The following is a 23654-nucleotide window of genomic DNA, read 5'->3' on the forward strand; positions in this document are numbered from 1 at the left end:
ATCTTTGTAGAAAGCCTTGTTTTCTGTTTCTTATTGTTAAGAAAGCAATAAAGCAATAAAACCCAATAGGCTTCATGACCAGAAAAAAAGAGTGAGGAAGAGGAGGAGATATTTCAACGAGAGCATGGTGATTATGTTTTTATAAGTCAGACCCTGAGCAGATGACAGTTAAACCAGATCATTCAATGGCAGGGATGACAGAAGGTCTGAAGGGAACTACCCCCATGGAGAGTGCTAGGGAAGTCAGAATTTAACACCTGCCATCTGGACACCTTTCAATCTGGAACCTGGGCTTGGGCTTACTACCTGATATGGCAGTTAGGCTCGCTGTTGATTTGGAAGAGTCTGATGGCTAAGCAAAGCCACTGTTGAACCCTGAACTCGATGTAGTTTCTCTATAGGCCTCTTTTTATAGTGTATCACAGTAAAAGCCCAGAACCCACACCTAGGCACAGTTGTTTATGAACTGATTCAAAGAGGTTCCCATTTTTTCTACTATTGTATCTATTTTTATGTAACATATGAACTACTTTATAATATAAAATATAGCTTTTGCGTAGTAATTTAAGAAACTAACTTCTTACCCTTTCCTTTCCCTAGGAGCCCTGAATCAAAAAAACTGGGGCAAGAAATATCCAACATGTAGTAGCCCCAAACAGTCTCCTATCAATATTGATGAAGATCTTACCCAAGTCAATGTGAATCTTAAGAAACTTAAATTTCAGGGTTGGGATAAAACGTCTTTGGAAAACACATTCATTCATAACACTGGGAAAACAGGTAAAATGTTTGCATTTTGTTTGTGACTTTAATATGTTTATTGGGCGTAGAGTATGTTTATATCAGTTTCATTTATTTTCATGTCCGTTTTATTTCATTTCATTTTCTTTGTGTAAGGTACTATGAACTGCATAGAAACTATAGGTGGAAGAAACCAAATAAAATGCAGTGAATCGAAAGTTTAGATAACATTTCGAAAATGTGTACAAAAATAAAATGACCGAGGTCATCACGTCATGTTCTCCAATAATAGAACAATAATGCCGCCTCCACCAGGAGACGTGATAAAGATAATGAAGCATACAGCTTATGTCATTTAATAATGCCGTCTCTGGTTACATCACTTAGTTGATCATAATTTCCTTTTCGTGGACACTATTGGCTCTTGTTTGCTCAGCTTCATGCTATATTCAATACTGGGATACAAAACAAACAATCATCTATAATTAAATTTTAGGAAAAGAGATTAGTAGCGCTTCTATATAGAAAGTTTAAAATTATATACTGTCCTTAGGAAGCACTCTCTAAATGCTTTTTTTAAGACTGTCTTTTTTTTCTAAACATGCAAAATATAATACCATAAAAAATTCCAGTAAACAGTAGAGGGACAAAATAGTTTTTGAAAGTGAACAGCTTTCCTTTTCTAATACTCTATTTTAAACAAAATTGTATGTATATCAGGAAGTTACATAATAAAAGCAAATATACTGATAGGAAAAAATATTCTAAGTTATAATAGTAGCTGTGTTGAGTGCTTCTATCATTAGTGAATTTTTTCTTTATTCTCGATATTTTGATAATGCAATTATTTGAATTTAATTTTAAGTCCCATGAGGGTAAGAATTTTTCTATATCAGTTCCTGATACATAATAAGCATTCAATAGGTGTTTCTTAATTAATGAATAATTAATAAAATTATATATTGTAAGATGTTAAATACATAAAAGCATATTGTCCCAAATCTTGACATTTTCGTTCCCAGTTTTGAAGGATGTTACAAAGAAGTAAAGCATGTAACCTCTGCTTTGTTTTCTTAGCAGACTGTGGTCAAGCACTTGCTCTTTAGAGCCATGCTTCTTAGGTTCACCACTGGCTCTTTATTTTTTTTTTCTACTTATTTTTTTTTAAAGATCTTATTTATTTATTTAACAGAGTGAGAGAGCACCACCAGGAGGAGCGGCAGGTAGAGGGAGAGGGAGAAGCAGCCCCCCACCCTGAGCAGGGAGCCTGGTGCTGGGCTCGATCCCAGGATGCTGGGATCATGACTTGAGGCAAAGGCAGATACTTAACCGACTGAGCCACCCAGGTGCCCTGACCACTGGCTCTTTAAAGTGGAATGATGAATTGTGGAAACTTGAGCAAATTATTTAAACTCTCTCTGATTCAGTAAATGGACTGTAGTGGTATCTCTTCCTTCGTTGTGTGACGTTCTGTAAAAATCAAATGTTTAACACATGTAAAGTACTCTGTGTGACACATGAATGTTGAGCATTATTGCTATTGTGCTTGTTGTTGTATTGTTACTAATGGAAGTTGAGATCTCTAGCTAGCCGGCCAAGAGGTTGGATTCATTCCCTAATGCCAACAGTGGTTTCTGCCTAATGGAACAAAGACTATTTAAATCTGATCGAGAGACATTAAAATCTTGCCGAAGGCTCTCAAAAGAAACATTAGTCTTCAGATTATTTGTAAAATAGAGTCAAAATATCTGCTGCAGAACTCAAATAGGAGAGTTTAAGATTCTGAGTTGCCACTCAGGGTACAAACATCACATGGCTAAACCCCGTCGGTGGGAATGAATTTCCCACCTTCCTTGCCACAGTGTGGGACAGAAGTTCTGGAGCCTGATGAAGCCTGGGATGATGCTTGCTTGCAGGGATAAGGGGGTGGGACGAAAACACCTGCCTTATAAGGAGGAGGAAGGGTTGAAAGTGAGAAGGTGGGGGGCACTCCAAAGAGAAGATTTTCTTCTCCACTCTTCCATTCCCTCTCTCTTTGCTCTGTTCCCTCACTACCATCAAATGCCTTAGGAAAGGAGAGCTCTGGGGGAATGGCAATCTCAGGACACCAAATGGAACAGGGCAGGTGGACTGGAGGCCTTCTGCTAGTAGAGTCATATAGCAGTTAAGGTCTTTGCTTTAGTTTGTATTTGGGGCAATAAGATACATGGAGTGTATTTTGCAGTTACTAGTTCAGCTTCCCAATGGTAACTTAATTGTTTTTATTTATTTATTTATTTATTCATTTATTTATTTATATGTTATTATTTATTTATTAAATAAATGACTTTCTTCATGTAGCTTTGATAGAAAATTTAGTAGAAATTTGTAATTTTGATTTTTCAGAAACATAGATGCAATTTTGTGTTTTTTCTTTAAAGTGGAAATTAATCTCACTAATGACTACCGTCTCAGTGGAGGAGTTTCAGAAGTGGTGTTCAAAGCAAGCAAGATAACTTTCCACTGGGGAAAATGCAATATGTCTTCTGAAGGATCAGAACATAGTTTAGAAGGACAAAAATTTCCACTTGAGGTAAGTCACTGGTTCCACTGGCTACTGTTTCGTTTTCTAAATCATTGAGATTTTATGTAGCGTATAATTTGATTAATTTATAATCCAATGTTATAATTTATAGTTATATTTCTTTCTTCGTTAATATCTTCCTTTCTCACTAGACTAAGCTCAGTAACACCCATACTTGATTTTCCACTTCTTGGCAACCCAGAGCTCCACCCTGTAAACATCTGACCAGCAAATGCTGATGAGTAAAAGAATAAATGAAATTCCTTCCACAGCTCAGGAGGAAAAAAAGGGGGGGAATTTTATCAGTTTACTGGAGAATCAAAGAAATGCAAAGTAAAATGAGAACATTTTTCAGCTTTAAAATTGGTAAAAAAAATATTAATTATAATAAATAATGAGTATGCAGTAAAAGGAGAGAGTATTAAATTGGTAGTTTGCTTGTTTTTATCCAGAACTTTAAATGTTTCATTCCCAGTGCCCACCATTTCCACTTGTAACAATTTAGTCTAAAAAATAAAGACATGATCAAAAGTGTACGTGCAAAGATTTATTTACAATATGAAAAGTTGAAAGAAAAGGAAATGATTAAATACATTATGATGGAGGGGCTCCCGTCTGGCTTAGTCAGTAGACCATGCAACTCTTGATCTTGGGGTTGTGAGATTACTGAAAAATAAAAAATATTTTAAAAATACATCATGATGGAATATTACAGACCTTGTAAAAGTCATGTGTTTGAGTAATTTATTTACGCAAAAAGGTTCATCATAATATATTAATGGGTTTTTCTTTTTTAAGATACTACTGCTTTTTAAAAGCAGAATATGAAACAGTATACGCGGTATCAATACTCTGATTTTGTAAAACATGAAAACTAATTAAATAGTGACTGAGGGCCCAGAGTCTGAGTCTAATGGACTAGGTTTGAATACTGATGTCACCATGTAGGTGTTAGTTATAGACATGACGTTATATAAATATTTAATTTACCTAGGCTTCCATGTCTTCCTTGTGAAATTGACATAAGAATAGTAGCACCTGCCTTGTGAATTTATTATGAGCATTAAGTGAGAGGGGGAATTATTACTGCTGTAAAAATAATTGAGGGAAACCAAGAAGACATGAACAGTGATTTTCCCTGGGTGATGGCATTTTAAGTACCTTTTCTCCTGTCCTTTAAATTTCCCATATTTTTAAAATTACTTATAATGAAACTGTATTACTTTTATAGTCAAAATAGTTATTGATAATAAATATAAGACGAGTGGAATTATCTGTTAAAGGACTAAAAATTTTTAATGTGGATAAGCACATTCTGATTTATAGCTTGTAAATTTATGTTTTTCAATATATTAAATATAAAAAAAAGCACATTTATCAAGTTTGGTTTGTTAAAGAAATAAAAGTCAATTCATTAAACATATAACATTGTCACTTCGGAGGGTTTAGCTCTGTCACAATACTACTTATTTAGAGCAAGAGAAAAATCAAGAAAAACCCTAACAACAAGAAAAGCCCTGAACCAGCAAAATAAATGTAATAGATTCTGTGCACTAAACCTCAAGTATTTTTCTTATTTACAAAGCCTCTCACGTTCTCTCAGAGGGATTGTTTGTTTGTTGCTTTTCTTTCTTTAAACTCTCTCCATGTAATTGTGCAAGCAGGGAAACTCGGGGATATCCTTGCCTTGGTCTTTTTTTTCCTGGTCTCCTGCATCCTACAATGAGGTCTTCTCAGTTCTGCCCCTATATGATGTGGGAGGGCAGAGGAAAGTTCAGACCACCTTTGTCTCTTACTTAGATCGTTAAATGTCCCCCAACTGGTCTCCCTCTCTCTAGTCTTATTCTCCTCCATTCCATGCCCTCTTTCCCCAAGTCCTGCCACCTTCCCACCCCTGTTGGCCAAAATGCATCCAGTGTTCTCTGTTGCTCTCAAGAGCAAAGGGCCAGGACTGCCTCATGGGCCTTCCCAGTGTGGCCCCTGCCTTCTCCTCCAGCTCTGTCTCCTCCTCTCTCCCACGTGCTCAGCTGCAGTCACAATCAATTCCTTCCCATTTCCCATAGTTCTCCTTCTTTCTTGCCTACTGGCCCTTCCCATGCTGGCCCCACTGACCTGAACATACATTCATCTCTTCTGCCTTTTCAACGGTCAGTTTTTAAGCTGCTTGTCTTTCTCTGAAAAGGCCTTGTGATCACCCAAGGCAAGAGCCACTGCCTTCCTCTGCCCCACACCGGCTGCTTCTCCAGTCATAGCCCTAACTAAGTATTAGTCTTCACAGAGGCTTTCTGCTCTTCCCTTAATTATTCTTCTAACTAGCTAAATAACCCGATTTCCAAGCTCATGACATGGGGAGCTCCAAATTGTAAGTGAGAGTAGGGGCTGTTGCCAATAGACACATGGGCTGACGTAGAAATTAAGAAGGAATATAGCCTGGTGGCAGAAGAGGACACTTAGAATAAGGAACTTAAAATTCTTCTTGGTATTTTTTAGGTAAAAGCAGAGTTTCACTATTAATAGCACGCACCTGGGTGGTGCAGTTGGTTGAGCGTCTGACTCTTGGTTTTGGCTCCAGTGGTGGTCTTGGGGTCATGGGATCAAGCCCTGAGTCAGGCTCCACGGTCAGCATGGAGTCTGCTTGGGGCTCTCCCTCCCTCTCCCTCTCTTTCTGCCCCTCCACCCTACTCTCTCAAAGAAATAAATAAATAAATATTTTTAAAAAATTAGAACGCAGAGGGGCGCCTGGGTGGCACCGCGGTTAAGCGTCTGCCTTCGGCTCAGGGCGTGATCCTGGCGTTGTGGGATCGAGCCCCACATCAGGCTCCTGTGCTGTGAGCCTGCTTCTTCCTCTCCCACTCTCCCTGCTTGTGTTCCCTCTCTCACTGGCTGTCTCTATCTCTGTCAAGTAAATAAATAAAATCTTTAAAAAAAAAAAATTAGAATGCAGTATAATAATGTCCAAAAAAGGTAACTCAGACCATCAAGAAAGGTGTGTCCAATCAAAGAATAAAACCATATTTGAAAGAATGCCAGCAAAATAGTTAAAATAACATTTGACAATTTATTACATTAGATAACTGTTCTAGTATATTATTACCTCAGCTTTCCCTGGTAATGTCAAAGTGGTCATTTCTGTCCCAGATGAGTCTATCTTTGTATTTCCTTCCTCACTGAAGGGCAATAAGTGATAGTAAATGCAGTTGTATATAAGTGTAATTGATAAAATATTTTGAAACTATACAGAATGTAGAATTATACAGTTTACAGACTTTTTCAAATAGTATTTACTGAATTGGTAAATTATTTTATTGTCTCTTTGGTGACTTTTGTGATGTCTTTCTATGGAATAAAGCTGTCTTTGTTATATTCCATAGATGCAAATCTACTGCTTTGATGCGGACCGCTTTTCAAGTTTTGAAGAAGCAGTAAAAGGAAGAGGGAAGTTAAGAGCTTTATCCATTTTATTTGAGGTAATCATTCTACATAGATTTAATGCTAACTTAATTCCTTCTTTAATCACATGATGTGACATGTCAAAGCATACTTTTTAACATATATAAGAGCTCATAAGCGGAATAACTGGTGATCATTTTCAAACAACAGCCCCTTGGCTGGTATGTTTAGAAGGGGACTCTTGCATTCATTAACTGGGTACGTCACTTCCAGCTGGAGTAAACTGTCCCATGAGAGCACAAGTTTGCATATGTGTACATGCAAAGCATCATAATGACATAGAGCAGAGACTCTGAGTCAACATTTTTAAAGTGTACTTTTCTCGGTGGAAAATTTCCAAGGTAGCTGTTTTTTTGTTTGTTTTATGTGTTTTTATCTTGCTGTGAAAGAAAAAAGTATGTATTGGGAGGATTTTACTTTTGGATACTTAAAATGGAATTCACTAATCATTTTATTCAAGAGTTAATCAAATATTTTATCCCATTCTTCGAATGTCATTCTTCTTTAATAGGTTGGAGTAGAAGAAAATTTGGATTACAGAGCAATTATCGATGGAGTCGAGAGTGTTAGTCGTTTTGGTAAGCTATTTGAAGGAATCTTTCTTCCAGATTTCCATTTTAGATGCATTTGAATTTCTATAGTATTACAAAAATCAGTTGTCCCAAAAGGAGGAAGGAAAGACCTTTTCAAAGAGGACCCATCTTTTTTATACAATTTATCCATGTTTCACTAAAGAACATTTTATCTGAAATTTATTTCTACGTCTCACTAAAGAACATTTTACCCAGAATTTTTGTCATGTAAAAATCATAAAATGTTAACGTAAGTAGGAAGTTGAAGTTTTCTAATTTTATTCTTGAAAGAAGTCTGATTACATCATGCTTTTAAAATGTGTCTATCGATTATGGGATGCCTGGGTGGCTCAGTTGGTTAAGCCTCCGACTCGTGATTTTGGCTCAGGTTATGATTTCAGGTCTTGTGATCAAGTCCCAAGTTGGGCTCCATGCTCAGTGAGGAGCCTGCTTGGGATTCTCTCCCTCTGCCGGCCCCCCACCCCACCTTGCACTTGCACATGTGCTCGTGTGCTCTCTCTCTCTCTCAACTAAATAAGTAGATATTTTAAAAAATAGAAAATAAAATGTATTTATCTATTCTGTCTGCATTGTACATTTGTTAAAGACTCTAATTTATAATCTGAAACCAGTTAATTTTATAAAAAGCATGTCTTAAAATGAAAAGAGAATCGTTCCTCAAGTTAAAACTTATTTCCTGGTGATTTCCTCGCGAGGTCCTTTACTTTACCATTATGACAGGGTTTTTGGAAGAAGGTGAACACTTACACAGAAAAAAGATGCTGTGTGCTTTGATACTGTTCTGCCTGCTATCTCATGGATCTTGTCAATTGTCACAGCAAATGCTTGTAACAACATTGGCAAGAGACAGCAAACCTGTTATTACCTTTATTTTATTTTTAGTAAGCATCCACATGCACGGTATTAATGCCGCCCTGAGCTATTAATAAAATAAGGATTATTCCTCTCCAGGAAGCTGCAGACTCTTGAAATCGGGAACAAAATTCATATAGATCCTTTCTGAGAGCAAAACCTGGGCCTAGGATTGATTCATCTTTGTCAATCACATGTGAGGACCTTAATTGACAGAACTTTTCAGAAGTCAGGAATTTGTGAACTCACGCAGCGGTGCTTCCATTGGGCTCTTTTGAAAGGTGCAATCAACGCAAGATGGAGTTGTTATCTCCCTCCATCCACTAGATTGCAAAATTCAACACTGAATGCCATAAGCCACACTTCATTTTTCCCTCATTTAGTCAGAAAGTGGATTCTATCAAGACTGAAAGAAGGCAGCTGGCTTGAATTCCCACCCAGAAACTTGTGTAAAATATGAAGTCTGAGTGTTCCCGGGCCTTGCATCAGCCCATGGGGCCAACGAGAGTGGTGTCAACGCTGGCTTTGTTAGTCCTGACTTGTGCGACTGTGGCATTTCGGCCACCTCTGGAGGCCTCTGTCAGTTATTTCTGGGGCTCTCTAAAAGGGTCACATGAGGATCGTATGAGCTTAAGAACCAATTTGCTCATGTTCTTTGGCTAAAGTTTACTTTTTAATATTCACTGTCTGCAAGCCACTGAGGGAAGCGTTTCATGAGAGCCCCTGCTGTCACCTCATCACCTCCCTGAGAATCTGGATTCCCACCAGCACGATGCTGCCTCATCCTGGCTCTTCATTTGGAAGCAGAACTTCAGTCTCTCGGACTGCCTGGGAACACATCCTGCACTGTGTTGACATGGCACCGTCTTAAATCTTACGGTCCTAAGTAGTCGAGTTGATTTTAAGTTTGTAGTGGCTCTTCCCTAGGGTTTGACCCTATCTTGGTCTTTGTCTTTATCTCTTTATCTCTCTCCCTACTCATCTTCCCCACCTGCTCTCAACCTCTACCATAGAGGAGCATCTGATTGGTCGGTAGTCACCAACACATGTTCAAGTGAATAGTGATTGAATGATCACAAATACAGCAGCATTGACTCAGGTGTGATTCTCACCTGTGTTCACACTAGTGAGGTGATTCAGATGAAGCAAATGTTTTTGCTAGACATATATTCAAAAAAATCACCTTATTCCAATTTTCTCGAAAGACGGTGGTCTAATTGAAAAGCTCTCCTGTAATTGAAAAGTCCTCTGATATCCAAGACGGAAATTTCGGACGTGTATGTAAATAACGTTTTAAAAATAAGGTACAAAACAGTTAGCATTTCAAGAAAATTCTCCATTTCGCCATCCCTATTCAGATCTCACCCCTATTCTTCCCTTTCTGGCCTCTAGCTCTCCTGGTGTCATTTCATTTCCCGCCTAATTTAGCAGTGATGTTTGGCTCAGTGTTTGGCTCCTTACTTAATTAGTATTCTCCACATCGACATTTCCACAGAACATTTGTAAGATAAATTTCATCTTCAGCAGAAAAAAAGAAACAGTTGTAGCCCATTGATGATTAAGAAGGATGTTATTTAATCACAACATTTTTCAGATATTAAAAGCATAAATCTGAAAATAGGAAACATTCATATATGAAAAATATTTTTCTTGGTTTCAGAGAACTTGAATCCAAGTCTGAATTCTGATGGTCTCATGTTGATATTAAAAGAGAGGGGGACATACTTGTAGAAGTTACTAATTAATCCATTAAACCAAGCATAACTTGAATTTTCTAATGGATTAAAATTAGATTTAGGTTGTATATACATGACGTTATCCATTCAGCCAAGCAGATTTTCATTTCTAACATTGTCTTAAATTCAGACTGAAAATTCAGTCTGAAAATTAAATTAAACTTAATTTAAAATTCAGACTGAAAGCAGTTATCTATAATTTTAATTATTACCAGCATCCCTCCTTCCTTCAAAAGTTTCTGGATTGTAGAAAAATTAGCATTCATTAATTTATTTTTAAATGGATTTTTTTTTCTTTGAGGCTTTCTGGATATGTCCAATCTTCATAGAGTTTAGAACTGAAATAGACTATTAAAATAATCTAGGCCAGTCATTTTACTTTATAATGTGGAAAGTGAATTCAGAAATACTAACGTCCTGCAAAGGCTTCACTCTACTTTGGGGTTTCAGTTCTGTCGACATGGTTAAATCACCTGGGGATGTTTTCTTGAAAATGTAAATGCTCAGGCCCTACTGCTAGAGATTTAAATTAAAATAGGGTGGGGTCTGGAACACTGGGGGGTTTTTGTTTGTTTTGTTTTTGTTTTTTAAACTCCCCAGATTATTCGAAGAAGGGGTGAAATTGTTGCCGGGCCATGGATTGTGGAATTTCTCAGTTGTCTTCTCGAAGGAAAGAATTCGGTCAAGAGACCCGAGAAAGATTTAAAGCAGCAAAGCTTTCTTTTTCACTTAGCAAAAAGCCACAGTACACTCCAGAAGCCAGAGGAGCGGACGGACCCGAGGATGGGTGGAACGCGCCGTCTCTCATTGTGTTCTTTTATGGGGGTTTGTTTGGTCTCCCTCCCTTCTCGTCATAATCACTCCCCTTGGATCCGCCTTGGTTTCCTCTGCTCCCACCTTTCCCGCAACTTTGTCTTAAGTCATTTGCCCCTGAGCTCCTAAGCGAAACCCATGACTGCAATGCAAATGATATTATAATAGCTTCAGGGTTCCTAGTGGACAAGATCTTTCTTAAGTGCGCACGCTCCAAAGTTGAGGCAGTCTCTGAAGCCGGTATCTTCGCTTATCAGTTTGTGCTGTACCATAAAAGAGGTTGTCGGAGAGAGATGGGGTGGTCTCTGGGCGGAAGATACCCTTTCTGCCCAGAACTGCTTGCCTGCGCTAACAAAACTCTACACTTGCCCCTAGCTAAGGCTAGATTAAATTGGATGCAGAGACTGCTTCTGAATGACTTAAGTCTCCTGGAAGGAACAGAGGGCAAGCACTGGGCTAGATGCGTTAAGATAGGAAAATGAGCTTGACCCAGATCTCGCTGACAAGCAGATTGCTGCGGATATGAGTGAGGGCTGGTACACAAAAAGCTAAGTAGCCAAGACAGTGCTATTGGTAAGTGCTGTCGGAAAGGTCCAAAAACAAATATGGGACTATTCAAGAAGAAAGACATAATTGGATTGTTTCAGAGTTGTAAGGCCAGATGGACCTCTTAGGAAAGCTCTACCAATTTTTTAATAGGAATTCTCTATTCTGGATACAAGATATAAAATCAGTATTATTGTATATATAAATAAAATCAATATTTATTATTGTATATATTGTATCCAGAATATACTTTCCACTCTTTGTCTTACCATTTATTTCCTTAATAGTGGCTATTGATAAATAGATCGTAATTATCATGTGTTAAAATTTATCATTTTCCCTTTAAGATTAACACTTTTTAATGTGCCATTTCAGAAATCTGTGCCTACCTTAAGGTTAAAAATAATTTTCTGTTTTCCTCTAAAAGCTTTATTATGTTCACATTTAGATCTACAATCTATTTAGAATTCATTGTGCTTAACTGGTGAAGTAGGGAATTGTGATTCACTTTTTTCCATAAGGATATCCAATTGATATAGCACTGTTTACTGAAAAGGCAGTCCATTCCAACTACATAGTAATTTTTCCTGTCCTAAATCAAGTGACCATATATGTATGGGTCTGGGTTCTCTATTCTCTCTCATTATTCTCTTTGTCTGTATTTGCATGAATATTCACTATCATGATATCTATAGTTTTATATAATAGGTCTTCCTGCCTGGTAATGAAAGTTCTCCAGTAACTTTGTTATTGCTCAAAATTGCCTTAACTTTTCTTTTCATTTCCATTCAATTTAAATTTTAAAATCAGCATGTCAATAAATACACACACATACACACATGTACAAAAGTCTCTGGGATTGCGATAAGATTTGTTGACTCCATAAATCAATTTGGGGACAATCAACACCTTCACAATACTAAATCTTCCAACCCACAGATTTGATATTTCCCATCATTTTAAGGTTTTATCTAATTCTTTCAAGAAAGTTTTGTAATTTTCAACATAGATGTTGTACACATCATTTGTTAGATTTACTTATATTCGATATTTTGTTGTTATGAGTTACATTGTTTTAAATTTCATTTTCTATTGCTTGATATTGGTACATAGAAATATAATTAATTTTGGTATATTGGTCTTATGTACAGTGACTTTACTAAATACACTTATTAATTCTAAGCCTGTAAATTCTTTTCAATATTTTACATGCACAATCATGTATTTGCAAAATATGATGGTATCATTTGTTCATATCCTACCTTTATGACTTTTTTCTTTTTCTTACTTTATTGCACTGGCCCAGTTCTCCAGTTCAGTGTTAATTAGAAATAGTGATAGCAGGATTTTTTTTGTCTCATTCTTTATCTCTAGGGGGAAGCTTGCCCAGTAAATCATTCTTAAATACAGTATTTATTATAGGCTTTTGAAGATAATCTTCACCACAATAACGTTTTGTTTTTATTTTCTACAAACTGGTATTAAGTCTTCTCTAATGATTTTACTATATCTATTAAGATGGTTATATGATTTCTGAATATCTTTGATATGTAAAATAATCTCTCCAGTATCTTGCTAGTGTAAAGTTGAAACATTTAACCCTATGTAGTGATACATGTAAGGAAATTCAGAATATGCTGGTTTTATCACCATTTTGAAATGTAATTGTCTTAAAATTTCATTTCTTATTTAATCTATAACAAACCAAATATCTCTGTTTCATAGAAGCTTTGAACTGCTAAGTTCTGGTATTGAGATTCCAACTGAGATATATGTTGTTACTTTGTAGGGAAACAGGCTGCATTAGATCCCTTCATACTGCTGAACCTTCTGCCCAACTCAACTGACAAGTATTACACTTACAATGGCTCATTGACATCTCCTCCCTGCACAGACACTGTTGACTGGATTATTTTTAAAGATACAGTTAGCATCTCTGAAAGCCAGGTAATCTTGGCAATTCAAACAAATGCAGTAATTTGAAGCAATTTAAAAATAATTATTTTCTAAGCTTTACTACTGAATACCTATTTTAAAGCATTTCCAGATGCCTTTGAAGCAGATATGTTAAATTGTATGTTAAATGATCTTTTTTTCCAGTTGGCTGTTTTTTGTGAAGTTCTTACAATGCAACAGTCTGGTTATGTCATGCTGATGGACTACTTACAAAATAATTTTCGAGAACAGCAATACAAATTCTCTAGGCAGGTGTTTTCCTCATATACTGGAAAGGAAGAGATTCATGAAGCAGGTATGTATTGAGGTATACTTTTCTATTATTTTTATAGATTCAATGTTATAGGAGGTAATTGCAGAATAATGGAAAATATGCAAGACTTAGATTTTTAGAATTATTTTTTTTATTAACTTTATAGGTAAGCTATTTAACTTCTCTGAATCTCAGTTACCACATTTATAAAATAGCATTTAAAAACAGCTCTTCTGGGGCACCTGAGTGGCTCAGTCAGTTAAGTGTCTGCCTTTGGCTCAGGTCATGATCCCAGGGTCCTGGGATTGAGCCTTGCATTGTGGGATCCCTCCTTCTCCTTCTCCCTCTGCCCCTCCCCACTGCTTGTGCTCTCTTTCTCACTCACAAATAAATAAATAAATAATATATTTTTTAAAAATTAAAAAAATAAAAGTAAAAACAGCTCTTCTTGGGGCGCCTGGGTGGCTCAGTCAGTTAAGTTTCCCACTCTTGATTTCGGCTCAGGTCATGTTCTCAGGATCGTGAGATTGAGCCCGTCTGCACTCAGCATAGAGTCTGCTTGAGATTCTCTCGCTCTCTCTTTCTCTTAAAATAAATAAATAAAATCTTCTGAATAAACAATTAATAAAAATAGCTGTTCTTCCCCCCCCAAATAACCCCATTTTGCAGATGAGAAATACTGAGATTCAGTAAGGACAGTGATTTTTTAAAACAAACAGTAATAGATGGCAAAGCCACATACACAAACGTCCAGATTCACTTTATGGTGTTTGTCTGTGTTATGAGCTCTAGAAAATGAATGAACAAGGGGATGAGGTGTGCAGAGCTTGGGGAGATCACTTCTGGTTGAGGTGGTCAAGAGCCTGTCTAAGAGAACGACATTTGAGCTGGGTCTTGGGACATGATTGGGGTTTTAAAGTGCTCATCTTTGTGTTGGCAGCTCTGAGGGGAGAACATAGTACGCAGTAGGGATTGAAAGCAAATGCACTGAGTTACTAATGTATAAAAAGGGAATCTTCCCTCCAGTTTTCTTCTTTGGGGCAAAAGAAGTTCGTTAGGCTCAAGCAATGTAGAGAACACCAGGGGCAAGTCTCTGCAGTGCCTCTGTGTCTTTTGAAGTTGACCCACAGTCAGAAGCCTTTGAAAATGTCCAGAGGACACAATCAGATGCATCCATTGACTTTTTCTTTTCAGTTTATACTGACAGTGTCCTGCTTGATGAAAGAGATAGGTGAAGGGCCTTTGCTCTGGGGACTTAAAACATTTCCAAGTACATGGCCTTCTTTGATCTCGGCTGTACAATGAATTTTTGGCCATCTATAATATTAATCTAATAATCATCCGCTTTTGAAGATTAACATTCAAAAGCATGTTTTTATTATTTTAATGTAGTGTTTGTGAGAATTATTTATCCTTTAACAACAACAAAATAGAGCACAAGACAACAATGATGAATAGCTACATTTAATGTGACCATAAATTTCTAATTGAATTGCCCCAAAGTGAGGAAATTTCATTATATTTCTACCAGCAATACTAAATAGTATAACATTCTGTCTGGTAAATAATAGACAATTGATTAGGGGAAAAAAAAATCTACATTCCTTTTAGAAAAGACAGTAGACTAAATAACAAAAAATAAATGTGATTTTTCTTTTCTATGTACTTTTGTCAGTTGTATTTTATTAAAACCTCGCAGTGGCTTTCCGTTGCTTTTAGAATAAAATCCCAACCACTCATCATTGCATGGTCCTGTTTACCACTTGCCAGTCTTAGCATTTATTCTCTGCCACTAGCTTCCTTCTCTTGTCCTGAATGAACTCTTTGATGTCCCCTGACAATGGAAGACCACATTCTCCCACGTTACATATGACACGCTATTTCCTTGCCAAGGCATGTTCTTCCCTTCTGTCTTCACTTGCTTGCCTCCCCGTCCTTCTTCAAGATGCAAGCAGACTTGGCATCGACTGGGGCTCCATCTCTGAGTCTGTCTCCAGCCTCATCAACCCTGGCTGGGGCCCAGGCACAGGACTGTGCGCTCGTGAGGGGGCCATGGCCACAGAGTACGAAATCAGTGAGGCATCCAAAGCGCATAGCAGTTGCCGCAGTCTGACAGTTGTCTGTTTACTTCTCTGTCTCCCTCACTGGACACTGAGCCTGTGAAAGAAGTAACTAAGTCTTTACCTCCATTGCTGGGCTAACATAAAGCTCTCATTCACCAAATACTCACTGAATGACTGAAAGAATCCATTTTTATATAATAAAAATACAGCAGGGGTGCCTGGATGGCTCAGTCGGTAGGGCGTGCAACTCTTCACCTCAGGGATTTGAGTTCAAGGCCCACGTTGGGCATGGCGGCTACCTAAAAAAAAAAAAAATTAAAAAAAAATGGCATTGGCTTTTTTCACAAACTGGAATGATTGAATTCTTAGTTTTTCATTTGTATGCAACAAGTCTTTATTATAATTTGCCAAGGACATATTCCTAGGATGGTTTTCTTCTGTATTATCCCTCTTCTACTTTCTGGGACTGAATTTGAGAATAAAAATTGAGGGTTGCATTTATGTCCAGGATTTAATCTTTATTAAATTTAATCTGAAAATAAGTTTTTATTACATGAGCATTATTAAAAAGGCAGGAAACACAGATAAACATACAGAAAAAATTAAAATTCCCTATATGGGATTTTGGGACTTTCTCTTTAATTAAAAATATATTCTTATATCTCACAAAAATGAGACTACAGTAGATATATGTTTGTCGATTTTATTTTACTCAATGATACAAATATATCATTAATGCACCATTCTTAATTTTGTGTAGTAGTCCGTTGTACAGCCATAACAGTTTACTAAACCAGTTCCTCAATTTTGGAGCTCAGTTTATATTTATATATTTTGATACTGTAGATATCTAGCATCCTCATTTTGACCAAGAGAGAAGGGGTGGCATGCAAATTGTCAGAATTCAGCTTTCAGTAAATGCATTGTGGAAAAATATGTTTTGCAAAAAACATTGCAAATAATTGCAAAAACCATGTTAGGTCTGTATATCTATGTAAACTCCTTGAAGGTAGAGATGAAGCCTTACTCGTTTTTGTATCCATAGCAGGAACTCAATAAAAGTTTGTGAACAAATGCTTATTTTACCAGACCATCAGTCCTCTATTTTTGCATTTTTATGTAGAGCTGCTATTTATTAGAGACATTTCTTTTTGGCATTGTGGAATGGACACTGACTCTTCTAAGAATCACAGAATTTAATAGAACTTTGAAGGAGTTAGTAAAAACTGTCTTTTAGATAATGAGAAACATGTGTGAATAACCATACAAACACAGCATGAGTGTAAAGGAGGTGAAGTTCCATGTCATCCCATACCTTCCAGGCACCAGATGCTTTCCTGCTGCCTTCTTAGCAAGACTCTCCCACTAAGAAGCAGGGACCTCCTGAAGCCCAGTGGGGAAACCTTGGGCTTTAAAGTCCAGTAGACTTATGGTATCAAACCTTGCTGTTGGTTCTTATTAGTTAACTAAAAATTGTCAAGTTACAAGGTGCCTGGGTGGCTCAGTTGGTTAAGCATCTGACTTTTGATTTTGGCTCCAGTCTTGATCTCTGGGTCGTGAGATTGAGGTCGGCTAAGGGCTCTGCGCTCAGAGGGGAGTCTGCTTAAGCTCTCTCCCTCTCCCACTGCCCCTCCCCTTGCTCACACACGTGCACTCTCTCTCTCTCTCTAATGAATAAATAAAGTCTTAAAAAATTGTCAAGTTACTTCACCTATAAAATTAGAGCTAAAAGGCCACCTTGTTGTGAGGTTTAAATGGGCTAAAGTTTGCAAAGCAGTACAGTCCCTTGAATATAACATGTCCTGGACTTACAGCCACTATTATTATAATGTGTGTATATATACACACTCTTGTGTGTGTGTGTGTGTGTGTGCACACACATATGGGGGCAAGCTATCACAACAAGTATGGGGTGCTATTCAAGTTTTCCATGATTAAGGCTTTTGTTCATTGAATAGAACCATAAACGCACTTCTGATGTCGTTTGCTAGCTTTGCAATATATTCGGTGCAAACTTTCTTTAAAAAAATACAATATAAAATGCTTTTCAAGGCAGGTTTGCTTGAAAGAGTGTCCCTATAGCCTAATATTGTATTTGAGCTGGAGAAATTTTCTATACTTCCCTGAAAAATGTCAGTAGACTCACCTTCTCGAAGGTCAGTAGTTTAAATAGCATTCATTAAGGTCACGTGTCTGTTAACACTGTGGTCCAACTATATGCAGAAAAGTGACCTGAAGATTATTTGTTTCTTAGAAGGTTATATATTTTGTTGATGAAGTTACAACGTGTTCCTAGAAAAGATTGACTGAATTAGGTAGAATCTGAAAGATTCCTTTTGGCTACTTACCTAAAGTGAGTAACGCAGTCATTTAGAGGTACAAGTCAGTGGCGGATCATTTCCGTTTACTATTTTTAACATTTGTGGCAATGTTTCCATGTCGTTTTATTAAGATCTGCTGCTCCCTGAGGGGAAATCACAACCGTAATATTGGTTGTCTTCTGAGTCTGTCAATTTTCAAGTTCTTCGCAACAACGTCATCAAAACACGTGTCTCAGTATTTTTTGAAGTGAGGCTCATCGGCCTGGGGAGGAAGTGGTGGATTTGTCAGTGTGTATCACAAAGTGCTTTTGTCACGGGCTGTTAAACTGCACCGAACTTCAGTTCAGTGGGAAATCACTGAGTAAAATCTGGTGACATCTTAGGTAATTGTGACATTTTCCCTTCCACTCCCCAAGAATCATCCTTCTGTCTTTTTACCTGACCCAGAGTTTTACCCCTAGACCATGGAGCTAAGGCTGGACCTTCTCCCTCAGGCTGTCTGTCCTTCTTCCAAGCCAGGCACTTAGAACAGCAAAGGGGGAAGGAGACTCATGTCTCCTTTGGCCATCGGCACCAACTTTTGTGATTAGCTGAGAGACTTGTCACGGCCACAGTTGTCATGCTCTCTTCATTTGTATTTCTCCTTCTTTATTTTCCTTTTCTTTTTCCACTTTTTTCCCTTTTTCCTTTTAACACTCGGTGCTTCAGTCTTGGGTACATGTTCTGCAAGCTGTGCACCTCCGTCCGTGAGGCCCTCACTCTTCCTTTAAGTCCACGTAAGTGGTGAGAAAACACATGACTTCGTATCAGCTGCAAGTCTGTGAAACTTTTACAACTCTAAGTGGGAAAATCGTGTAATTTTGAAAGCACGACCTCACTTGGTCTCAGTGGCACATTTTTTACAAATTTATTTTGCCGCCTTCTGTAACTGCGGTCTAGGACATAGAAACTCAAAGCACCCGTTACATTTAATAGCTTACTGAATTTAAAGGTTAGCAGCTATCATAGGATAGAGCTTCCTAAAGGCAAGAACAGCGCCATCTTTATTTGTACGTCCAGAGTGCCTAGGACCAAACATTGAATGTTCAAAATCGGTTTCGAAGGAAGAACACTTAGAGCTCTCTTACAAAGGAAACTATATCCTCATTCTTTCTATGTGACCAGCCTTTGCATTTGTACTGAGGCACTTACTTGTATTCCCTGTGACTTGACATGGACCCCAGATTTGTCACAGCCTGGCTCACGGCAGCGGCTAGCAGGAACCGGATTCTTCTTCTTGTCCAGTGCTCCTGAAAGAATCCGTAACTGTGACCCAGATCACGTGTAGCTTGTGGAAAGGAATCGGGATGGGATTCAGTCCTAAAAAGAAATGAGGCCTCAGTATAGTTCTGAACTCCCCATAATCAAGGAAATTATTTTTTTGTTACTATTTTATTTATATATCAGTTAGTATCTTGTATTTGGTGTGTGAGTAAATGTGGATCTGGAAAACCCTTCCTTGATTTTCAACCCAGATAATGTGCTTTATAGAGTATATTTCCTTCTAATATGATAAGCAAATTTCGATAAACAATATAAGGAAAACCTGGAAAATTTAGTAAAATTAATGGCCATTACCCAGTTTTTTTTTTTGAACACCAAGTTTTGTATATAGAATGAACTAGATTATTATTTTAAAAATCCACTCCTACCTTATAGGAGGGCAGCCCCTTGGCAAGATCATAAACAATAGACAGAAGTACAGGTTTTTCTCCTGAACACATTCTAAAGTATATTATCTTTTCCCTGTAAAATCCCCTATTTCAGCTAGCATCTAAAAGATAAAATTTAGCTGCAGTTTTATAACATATTACTAAGCTATTGATTATCATTAAACAAAAGAAACATTAAAAAATAAATTCCTCATTAAAATGTTAGTCTAAAGTATTAAACTACCTATAAGCTCTTAACAGATTTATAAAGCAGAAAGCAAAGGAATACTAATTCGATGACAAGGAAATGCAAGTTTCCTTTTAAAGTCCTACTTTATATTAATGCTGATTCTTTAAATTTGAAACATCTGCTGATTTTAACTATTAAGGCAAAATAAACACAGACACCCAACCAAAGTAATTTTCTGCTAATTAGGCAGCAGTCCTTTGGGTGTTTTGGCAGCTAATAATTTTATATTTTCTCAAGAGATTTTTGCTTTGTGTGCATGCATGAAAACTTTAATGCATTTTAAGATAGTTTCATTTTGGGGGAAGAGAATAGTTCACTTTAGATCATTCCTACTCTCTAAAAAGAGGGATTGATTTTTGCAGGACAAAATCTATGAATGATATTGTCCAGAATTGCCTTCAAGCTTCTAAAAACGAACTCGGGGTTCATTAGAAGCAAGATTGAGGCAATCTTGTCCTCCAATAATAGAGTTCACGTGAGTAGCTAGCTCACTTTTGAGATGATCAATGATCTTCTGCCATCTGGTGGCCACTAAGGAAGTATCACTAGATAGAGTAAAGACGATGTAGTCTAGACCTAAGTCAGAACGCATTTTCTTATTCTGAATTCACGCTTTTTGATGAATTCATGTTTCTAGAGAATTGTCCTCTTACTCCCAGAGGAACACCTCACCCTAAATCCTTAATAAACAACAACAATAGCCCCATAGTTTTTACAGTGAATAATCTTGTCTCTAACTCATATAAAAGTATATATATATATGTTTAAAGCATATATATTTATATTTAAATTTAAAGTACATATATTTAAAGTATAAAATTCATATTTTTTCTAGATCACTTGTATACCATTGGTAGCATAACATACATAAGCTAATACATAAGCTAAAATTCCTATTAAATACTGTAGATGCGATTTTTCAGTTGACAATGTCAATTGTTAGTTTTGGCTGCCCTCTTGTGTTCATGAGCAAAACTACAAGCTAATATAGACAAAAGGCCTTTTGGTCACAATCTGATGCTGTTGTTGCAGTATTTTCATTGAGTCTTTGTGGCAGTCGACCACTGGCTGGCTGACTTAGGTCAACTGTATGGTCTCACGTAGTGGCTTTGTAACTTCAGGTATCTCCTAGAAGCAAAACTTGGGTTCTGTGAATCTTTAGCTTTAGAGAACTTTCTCCCTCTCTTTTGCAAATTTATCTGGCCTATGAACAGATTATATTTATTGTTTTGTTCCGTTAGCACATTATCATAAAATTTTATAATTTGCATCCTTGTAATTAGCTCAAATTATCACACTATGAATGTATTTCAGAAAGTATCAGAATACTCTTTTTGATGGGACTAAATTTTTGGCATGACTCCCAGCACGGGTTTGAATTCATTGTCAGAAGTCCCTGAATGATTTTCAAAGTATTTTTTCAGATCAGACAAACAAATCTTCTAATTTCCCAAAATTAATTGTTTAATCTATTGAAAATGCCAAAGTGGAATTTTTGTCAGCATGTCCGAAAAAATACAGAAATGATAGTTTTAGTTGTTCTTCCATGGTTTTCTCTGATAGGGAATTTTAAATTGTTTCAAGGATTTTGAAACAACAAAATGTCTTATAACAGACCCTATTTTATAATTTAAAATTTTGCTCATCCTGAGCCAAAGATACTTGTCAAGTACCAAACAAGAGAAATAAAAACACCACAAGCTTGAAGACATCATTTTTTTTATGTCTAAAAATGAATTTGTGTGCCAAATGTATCAGAATGGTGTTTTAAACAATATAGAAATAAATAAATAAATAAATAAATAAATAAAATACAACTAGAAATAGAAATAAATAGAAATAAAAAAGCTGTGGCTCTTATGTTTATAACCTACTACAGGACTCAGGACCTGTCCAGGAAAAAATAATGTAAGAGAACATGCAATTAATGCAATAGTAGTGTTAAAGCAAAACAGACAGTTGAAAATGACAGATCACTTCAGCAGAGACCAGAGCACCCATACCAGGAGGGAACATTTGACCTAGACCTTCCTGAATGGGAAGGTAGGACACAGATAGAGTAGGAGGGAAGGAAGAAGTGTTTCACATATACGAAATGGCATAAACAAAAGCTCCACAGTGGACTGGTGTTAACTTTTTACCTTCTGTTGAAATAAAACACAACACATTTTCAGAGAATATGTTTTATTTGTTAAAATCCTAGAGGCTGGCAGTTGTATCAATAACTACTTTCTCTCTCTCTCTCTCTCTCTCTCTGAAGTTTGTAGTTCAGAACCAGAAAATGTTCAAGCTGACCCGGAGAATTATACCAGCCTTCTTGTTACGTGGGAGAGACCTCGGGTAGTTTATGATACCATGATTGAGAAATTTGCAGTTCTGTACCAGCAGTTAGAGGGAGAAGACCAAACCAAGCATGAATTTTTGACAGATGGCTATCAAGACTTGGTAACTATAAGATCAGTTGTTTCATGTGTTGATAACATTAGAGTTTAATTTTCATGGAAAGAACTTACAAGACTTTAAATTGTTTTATGTATTGGTAACACTAGAGTTTAATTTTCAAGGTAAAAACTTAAAAATGATTATATTGTTGCCCTAAACTTCTTGTGAAACTCTCCAGTAGGGAAAAGGGGAAGGAGAAACTATACTAAATTAGGTCACAACTTACAGGGAAATACACTAGGTTCTTTTTTGTTTTCAATTACAGGAAGATCACAGCTTTGCCAACAACATTATAGAGTAGATGCTTATAGAAGACTTAGGACTTAGAGTTCATCTAGTGTAGCCTCTCTTTACAAATCAAGGAACTCAGGACAGTTAAATACCTTAACCATGATCTGACAGTTGTGGAAATAATTTGAACCTGGAATCTTAGTGCTCTAATACTGTCGTACATCATTGCCCCCGGCATACTCTACCAGCTCAAGAAAATAGAGTAGGGGACTCTTTGCATCAAATTTCCAANTTAATTTTCATGGAAAGAACTTACAAGACTTTAAATTGTTTTATGTATTGGTAACACTAGAGTTTAATTTTCAAGGTAAAAACTTAAAAATGATTATATTGTTGCCCTAAACTTCTTGTGAAACTCTCCAGTAGGGAAAAGGGGAAGGAGAAACTATACTAAATTAGGTCACAACTTACAGGGAAATACACTAGGTTCTTTTTTGTTTTCAATTACAGGAAGATCACAGCTTTGCCAACAACATTATAGAGTAGATGCCTATAGAAGACTTAGGACTTAGAGTTCATCTAGTGTAGCCTCTCTTTACAAATCAAGGAACTCAGGACAGTTAAATACCTTGACCATGATCTGACAGTTGTGGAAATAATTTGAACCTGGAATCTTAGTGCTCTAATACTGTCGTACATCATTGCCCCCGGCATACTCTACCAGCTCAAGAAAATAGAGTAGGGGACTCTTTGCATCAAATTTCCAAGTAACAGATGTGAAGTCAATTGAGTCAGAAATTTTGGAATCCACAGCAATTGCACTACTGGGTATTTACCCCAAAGATACAGATGTAGTGAAGAGAAGGGCCATATGCACCCCAATGTTCATAGCAGCATTGTCCACAATAGCTAAATCGTGGAAGGAGCCGAGATGCCCTTCAACAGATGACTGGATTAAGAAGCTGTGGTCCATATANAGTGGTGCAGTCATTAAGTGTCTGCCTTCTGCTCGGGGCGTGATCCGGGCGTTCTGGGATCGAGCCCCACGTCAGGCTCCTCCGCTATGAGCCTGCTTCTTCCTCTCCCACTCCCCCTGCTTGTGTTCCCTCTCTCGCTGGCTGTCTCTATCTCTGTCAAATAAATAAATAAAATC

At 37.1% G+C, this 23654-nt stretch overlaps 1 protein-coding gene across 4 annotated transcripts in view; it reads left to right on the forward strand.

Annotated features, from left to right (window-relative positions):
* The window catches only part of PTPRZ1 (protein tyrosine phosphatase receptor type Z1), a 184599-nt gene that overhangs the window by 90711 nt on the left and 70234 nt on the right, over positions 1 to 23654 (forward strand). For all 4 annotated transcript variants that reach the window (XM_034671185.1, XM_034671187.1, XM_034671193.1 and 1 more), the window contains exons 3-9: positions 601 to 780; positions 3162 to 3313; positions 6676 to 6771; positions 7266 to 7332; positions 13084 to 13241; positions 13395 to 13545; positions 22089 to 22273. In XM_034671185.1, coding sequence (XP_034527076.1) covers positions 601 to 780; positions 3162 to 3313; positions 6676 to 6771; positions 7266 to 7332; positions 13084 to 13241; positions 13395 to 13545; positions 22089 to 22273 — 989 coding nt within the window. The remainder of the gene's footprint in view (positions 1 to 600; positions 781 to 3161; positions 3314 to 6675; positions 6772 to 7265; positions 7333 to 13083; positions 13242 to 13394; positions 13546 to 22088; positions 22274 to 23654) is intronic.

Source organism: Ailuropoda melanoleuca, chromosome 1, assembly GCF_002007445.2.
Source record: "Ailuropoda melanoleuca isolate Jingjing chromosome 1, ASM200744v2, whole genome shotgun sequence".
In the NCBI taxonomy this organism is placed as follows: domain Eukaryota; kingdom Metazoa; phylum Chordata; class Mammalia; order Carnivora; family Ursidae; genus Ailuropoda; species Ailuropoda melanoleuca.